Raw genomic sequence first — 6,867 nt, forward strand, 5'->3', positions numbered from 1 at the left:
AAAAATATCCAAAATACTATTATTATTATTCATTATTATTACTTATCATTATAATTATTATTTAATATTCATATTATTATTGTTTAAAATATTATTTATATATTTATTACATTCAATTTAATTCAATTTAATTCAATTCAATTCAATTCAATTCAATTCAATTCAATTCAATTCAATTCAGTTCAGTTCAGTTCAGTTCAGTTCAGTTCAGTTCAGTTCAGTTCAATTCAGTTCCAATAAGTTCAGTTCAGTTCAGCTCCAATAAGGTCAGTTCAGTTCAGTTCAGTTTAGTTCAGTTCAGCTGTTTTATGCCGAAGAGAACAGGCCCTTAAAGTATTGTCAAGAGCTGAGCTGAGCTGAGCTGAACTGAACTGAACTGAACTGAACTGAACTGAACTGAACTGAACTGAACTGAACTGAATTGAACTGAACTGAACTGAATTGAACTGAACTGAATTCAACTGAACTGAACTGAAAATAAGTTGGGGAGAACATGCCCTAAATTGATGGGGATGTGTACAGCAGCATGTTGTATTATATATACAAAGTTGAAGTCAAGAAAAGAACGCTATTAGTTTATTTGCCTCATTGACTATTGTATTTGAAAACTCTTTACGCTGGTAGAAGACCGTTAGCATCTCAAGTCTTCATTCCTTGTTCTCCTGATCTCTATGTCCATGTTAAACTTAAGCCAACAACAACACTTTGCTTAGCTCCCTAAATTATTCATGTTGAAACACTCTTCTTCGTTCTGTGAAATTGTGTAATTATCCTCCGAGTTATATATATATTTTACAGAACATATGGAGAATATATGCGTATTCTCTGTCACAATCATATCGTCTCTCCTACTTACTCCTCTTCTTCCTGTGGCTCTCTCTTTATCGTTCGAATTCCCGCGGTTTGATCAAAACTGTTCCAACATACATCCTCAAGGAGATGCTAGATGTGTTAATGGAACAGTGGATTTTAACAGTATTCAATACTTTCCCCGTTTTGGTCTCATCACCTATGATAAGAAGGTGCGCCTTTGGGATAAAAATTCGGGAAATGTTTCAGATTTTTCAACTCATTTCACTTTTGTGATTGACACCTTAAATAGGGCACCAGGTTCTTACGGTCATGGATTAGCATTCTTCATTGCTCCTGTTGGTTTTCAGAGTCCACCTAACTCAGCTACTGTCTTTCTAGGACTTTTCAATGATACAACATCTAACTCCTCTAGTAACCAAATGATTTTGGTTGAGTTTGATTCGTTTATTAATACATATGGTGAGCCTTTATTTGAGCATGTTGGTATCAACATAAACTCCCTTACTTCCTCGATTTATGCGCCTTGGAATGCTAGTGAGCATAGTGGTAATGTCGCCGATGTTTGGATCGATTATAATGCCACTACTAGGAATTTGAGCGTGTTCTGGTCATACCCGAATGAGCCTAATTCTAGAGCAAATTCTAGTCTTGTTTGGCCAATTGATCTACCACAAGTCATCCCTGAATGGGTTAGCATTGGTTTTTCAGCTTCAACTGGGACAGTTATTGAGCGACATACTCTTCATTCATGGGAGTTTTATTCTAGCTTGGAGGTAACCGATGAGCTGGATGGTACTCATAATATTCACAAGAAGAAACGACTCGAAAATTGGGTGAGTTGGATTGTGCCATTATGTGCTTTAATTTTCTTACTAGGGGGATTAGCAATTTTCTTTCTATATAGAAAGAGGAAGCAGATGCAAAAGAGAAAAGAAGAGGAAAACTTGTTCAATGATGAAGTTGAGAGAGGAGTTGGGCCAAGAAGATTTTCCTATTCAGAGCTTGATTCAGCCACGGACAATTTCTCAAGTGAACAAAAAGTTGGTCAAGGAGGGTTTGGAGGCGTTTACAAAGGTTATCTTAGTGATCTAGATATGCCAATTGCTGTTAAAAGATTTTTGAGAGGGTCTAAACAAGGAAAAACAGAATATATCACTGAGGTTAGGATTATTAGTAGGTTGAGACATCGTAATTTAGTGCAACTTATTGGTTGGTGCCACGATAAAGGTGAATTTTTACTTGTGTATGAGTTCATGCCAAATGGTAGCTTGGATGCCCACCTATTTGGTAAAAAGGCTCCGCTTTCATGGCCTACTAGGTACAAAATAGCTCTTGAATTAGCTTCCGGACTGCTTTATCTGCACGAGGAATGGCATCAATGTGTAGTGCATCGCGACATAAAGTCTAGCAATATAATGCTAGATTCTAATTTCGATGTCAAGCTTGGTGACTTTGGTCTGGCCACGCTAATGGACCATGGACATAGTACCACAACGGGAACTCTCGCTGGAACTTATGGGTATATGGCCCCCGAGTACATTGCCACGAGAAAGGCTAGTAAAGAAACAGATGTATATAGCTTTGGTGTAGTCGTTTTGGAGATTGCTACCGGAAAGAGATCAAGAAATCTCATAGATGGCGATAATCAGAATGGCTTAGTACAGTGGGTGTGGGATCTCTATCGAAATGGCGAGCTACTTTCAGCGACAGATAAAAGACTTGTGATGGATTTTAATGCTAAAGAGATGGAGTGTTTATTGTTGGTTGGCTTGTGGTGTGTGCATCCTGAATACAATATGAGGCCATCAATAAAGCAAGCAATTCAAGTTCTCAACTTTGAAGCGGCTTTGCCGAGTATTTCACTTAAGAGGCCTTCACCAATGACTTACAAGTCTAGTCCTTCAAGTAGCTCTAATGGGCCTTCATTGATTATTACAAGCCTTGATATTGGTCGTTAAAGCTATCTCATTAGTGCCTCCAATAATTTATGTACTCATAGGTTCATAGCATTTTGGATCATAGTGTTCAGGATAAAATATGTAGTTTAAATTTTTAATTCATCAAATATTTATGCTTTAAATTGTACATTTTTATGTTTTTGTATAACGTGTTTTGAACAAGTTCTAGTATTATTCATATTTATTTGGTATCTTCCCTGTTATTTGCAGGGAGGGAACCATGCTTGTTTAATATGGATATGTTCTACGATTTAGGCCCATTCGATGGAGTCCCATTTGATGGCTTCTAATGAAGTCAAAGGGGCTTTTTAATTACTTGATAGCTGCTGGAATTTTGGTGAAGAGCTGTAAACACGCTCCCACATAAACATAGAGGCTCCATTTCGTTCATATATGTTAATAAGTTTTAGTGAGTTCAGATAATTCCGATTATTTCAGTTCATTAAAAATAAGGTTTACACACTTATAAAATAAGTTTATATTAGATCTAATAAGTTAAGATAAGTTTAGATAAGCAAAAATTAATTAAAAAGAACAGGGCTACAAGCAAAAACAAAGAAACAAGGTTTCTCTTGTTCATATGATTATGTTTTTCGCAATAAGTAGATAGTTCTCACACTTGCACAATAAGATAAGTGGGAGAAATAAGAATAAGAGGCGTGCATAGAGATCTAAAGTTGGTCCTCTAATAAATATGGACTAGATAATATGATTATTAATGTCAACAAAGAAAATAATGTCTTTTAATTTTTTATAAGGGGCCTTAACTCTAAAATGTTCTTTTACATAAGACACACTGTTCAAAATTAAGATTAAATGCGTATTTTTGGTTTAAAATATGATAACTAGCGTTCAATCCTGTAACATAATTTTTTTTATCTAAGAAAAAATGTTCAAAAACTAAGACCAAATGCTCATTTAATAAACTCGGTGTTCTTTTGTTTGTCCAATTTACTCATGTTTAAATTTCGATAGTATGACCAGAATTTAATGTTCTTTTAAATTCTTCAAAATGATAATTTCTAAACAACAATTTGTTTTAATTTACACAAATCACCAAGACTTTTCCAAATTTCAGTGAACTGATTTTGAAAAGGTACAAATTTGAACTTATCATTTGAATCATTTTAACCACCGAAAATCTTATTTTAAATACTCCTCAAACACTACTAATTATTTTAGCACCTAAAATATGTTAGCACCTATCATTTATGATAACTAAAATACTTCCTCATATCGAACAAATAAACTAAAGAGTTTAGATGTTTCTTCTATTTTCTACTTGTGTTCCTTACAACACCAAATTCTGGATAGAATTAACTAAAAATTGATGGGGATGTGCTCAGCTCAGCATCTTCTTTTAGTAATATACAAAGTTGAGTCAAGAAAGGAACACTATTAGTTTATTTGCTCCATTGATTTATTGTATCTCCTTACTCTACGCGGAAAAGACCGTTAGCATCTCACATCATGTCTTCATCCCTTGTTCTCCTCTCTATACATGTTAAACTTAATTAAGCCAACAACAACTTCAGTGTGGCGACCTCTTTGCTTAGCTCCCTAAAGTATTATCCATGTTGATGTTGAAACACTTTGCTCCATATCCATCCAATTGTGTAATTCTCCTCGAGTCATATATATTTTGCAGAACATATGGAGAATATTTGCATATTCTCTATTACAATCATATCATCCCTCATACTTATTCATCTTCTTCCAGTGGCTCTCTCTTTTTCATTTGAATTCCCGCGGTTTGATCAAAACTGTTCTAACATATTTCGCCATGGAGATGCTAAATGTTCCAATGGAACAGTGGATTTTAACAGTATTCATCACTATCCCCGTCTTGGTTTGATAACCTATGATAAGAAGGTGCGCCTTTGGGATAAAAATTCGGGAAATGTTTCAGATTTTTCAACTCATTTCTCTTTTGTGATTGACACCTTAAATAGGGCACCAGGCTCTTATGGTCACGGGCTAGCATTCTTTATTGCTCCGGTTGATTTTCAAAGTCCACCTAACTCAGTTGGTATTTATTTGGGTCTTTTTAACGAGACAACATCTAACTCCTCTAGCAACCAAATGATTGTGGTTGAGTTTGATTCGTATGTAAATGTATATACTGGGGATCCTTCATTTGAGCATGTTGGTATAAACGTCAACTCCATTAATTCCTCGAATTATACGCGTTGGAATGCTAGCGAGCACAGTGGTAATGTGGCCGACGTTTGGATCAATTACAACGCCACTACTAGGAATTTGAGCTTGTTGTGGTCATATAGGAATGAGCCAAATTCTATAGGAAACTCGAGCCTTGTTTTGCAAATTGATTTACCACAAGTCATCCCTGAATGGGTTAAGATTGGTTTTTCAGCTTCAACTGGGACATTTATCGAACGACATACTCTTCTTTCATGGGAGTTTTATTCTAGCTTGGAGGTAACCGATGAGCTGGATGGTACTCATAATATTCACAAGAAGAAACGACTCGAAGATTGGGTGAGTTGGATTGTGCCATTATGTGCTTTCATTTTCGTACTAGGGGGAATAATAATTTTCTTTCTATGTCAAAAGAGGAAGCAGATGAAAAAGAAACTAGCAGAGGAAAACTTGTTCAATGATGAAGTTGAGAGAGGAGTTGGGCCAAGAAGATTTTCCTATTCAGAGCTTGATTCAGCCACAAATAATTTCTCAAGTGAACAAAAAGTGGGTCAAGGAGGGTTTGGAGGCGTTTACAAAGGTTATCTTTGTGATCTAGACATGTCAGTTGCTGTTAAAAGATTCTTGAGAGGGTCTAAACAAGGAAAAACAGAATATATCACAGAGGTTAGGATTATTAGCAGGTTGAGACATCGAAATCTAGTGCAACTTATTGGTTGGTGCCATGATAAAGGTGAATTTTTACTTGTGTATGAGTTCATGCCAAATGGTAGCTTGGATGCTCACCTATTTGGTAAGAACGCTCCGCTTTCATGGCCTATTAGGTACAAAATAGCTCTTGAATTAGCTTCGGGACTGCTTTATCTACACGAGTATTGGCATCAATGTGTAGTGCATCGCGACATAAAGTCTAGCAATATAATGCTAGATTCTAATTTCGATGTCAAGCTTGGTGACTTTGGTCTGGCCACACTAATGGACCATGGACATAGTACCACAACAGGAACTCTTGCTGGAACTTTCGGGTATATGGCCCCCGAGTACATTGCCACGAGAAAGGCTAGTAAAGAAACAGATGTATATAGCTTTGGTGTAGTCGTTTTGGAGATTGTTACCGGAAAGAGATCAAGAAATCTCATAGATGGCGAAAATCAGAATGGCTTAGTACAGTGGGTGTGGGATCTCTATGGAAATGGGGAGCTACTTTTAGCGATAGATAAAAGGCTTGCGATGGATTTTAGTGCTAAAGAGACGGAGTGTTTATTGCTTGTTGGCCTGTGGTGTGTGCATCCTGAATACAATATGAGGCCATCAGTAAAGCAAGCAATTCAAGTTCTTAACTTTGAAGCGGCTTTGCCGACTATTTCACTTGAGAGGCCTACTCCGATGACTTACAAGTCTAGTCCTTCAAGTAACTCTTATGGCCCTTCATTGGTAATTACAAGCCTTGATATTGGTCGTTAAATCTATCTCGTTAATGCCTTCAGTAATATATGTACTCATAAGGTCATAGCATTTTGAATCGTAGTGTTCGGGGTATAACCTTCAGTTGAATTTTTCAATGCATAGCATATTTATACTTCAAATTGTACAATTTTATGTTTTTGTATCAGAACAACACTATTTATGAGAGCCTTGACTCAATAGTCTCCTATGAAAACTTCACCATTTTCGAACATGCACCAATGCTCTTCTCGTCCAAACAATCGTAAATCAATAAACCGCCACCATTTAGATTTCATAATTTCTGGATTCTTGACAAACAATCACATTCCATTGTTCGCAAACAATATAATTCAAATATCCCGGGATCTCGGTTCTTTCGCATTCAACAGAAACTACAACGGATCAAACAAACCTCAAAGCCTGGGCAAAATCTAAATTCGGACAAACTACAAACAAACTTCAAGCCAATGATGAAAAAATCCACGAATTA

General features: G+C 36.3%; 2 protein-coding genes across 2 annotated transcripts; both read left to right on the forward strand.

Moving 5' to 3' along the window:
• Nucleotides 1–638: 638 nt before the first annotated feature.
• On the forward strand, nucleotides 639–2,893 carry LOC104902899 (L-type lectin-domain containing receptor kinase IX.1). Its single transcript, XM_010690833.4, has one exon. The coding sequence runs from the start codon at nucleotides 804–806 to the stop codon at nucleotides 2,769–2,771; it is 1,968 nt and encodes a 655-aa protein (XP_010689135.2). The 5' UTR covers nucleotides 639–803; the 3' UTR covers nucleotides 2,772–2,893.
• A 1,432-nt stretch (nucleotides 2,894–4,325) lies between these two features.
• On the forward strand, nucleotides 4,326–6,434 carry LOC104902933 (L-type lectin-domain containing receptor kinase IX.1). The gene has a single exon (XM_010690873.4). The coding sequence runs from the start codon at nucleotides 4,425–4,427 to the stop codon at nucleotides 6,393–6,395; it is 1,971 nt and encodes a 656-aa protein (XP_010689175.2). The 5' UTR covers nucleotides 4,326–4,424; the 3' UTR covers nucleotides 6,396–6,434.
• The last annotated feature ends 433 nt before the right edge of the window (nucleotides 6,435–6,867 follow it).

This window comes from Beta vulgaris, chromosome 9, assembly GCF_026745355.1.
Source record: "Beta vulgaris subsp. vulgaris cultivar EL10 chromosome 9, EL10.2, whole genome shotgun sequence".
NCBI classification, from domain to species: domain Eukaryota; kingdom Viridiplantae; phylum Streptophyta; class Magnoliopsida; order Caryophyllales; family Amaranthaceae; genus Beta; species Beta vulgaris.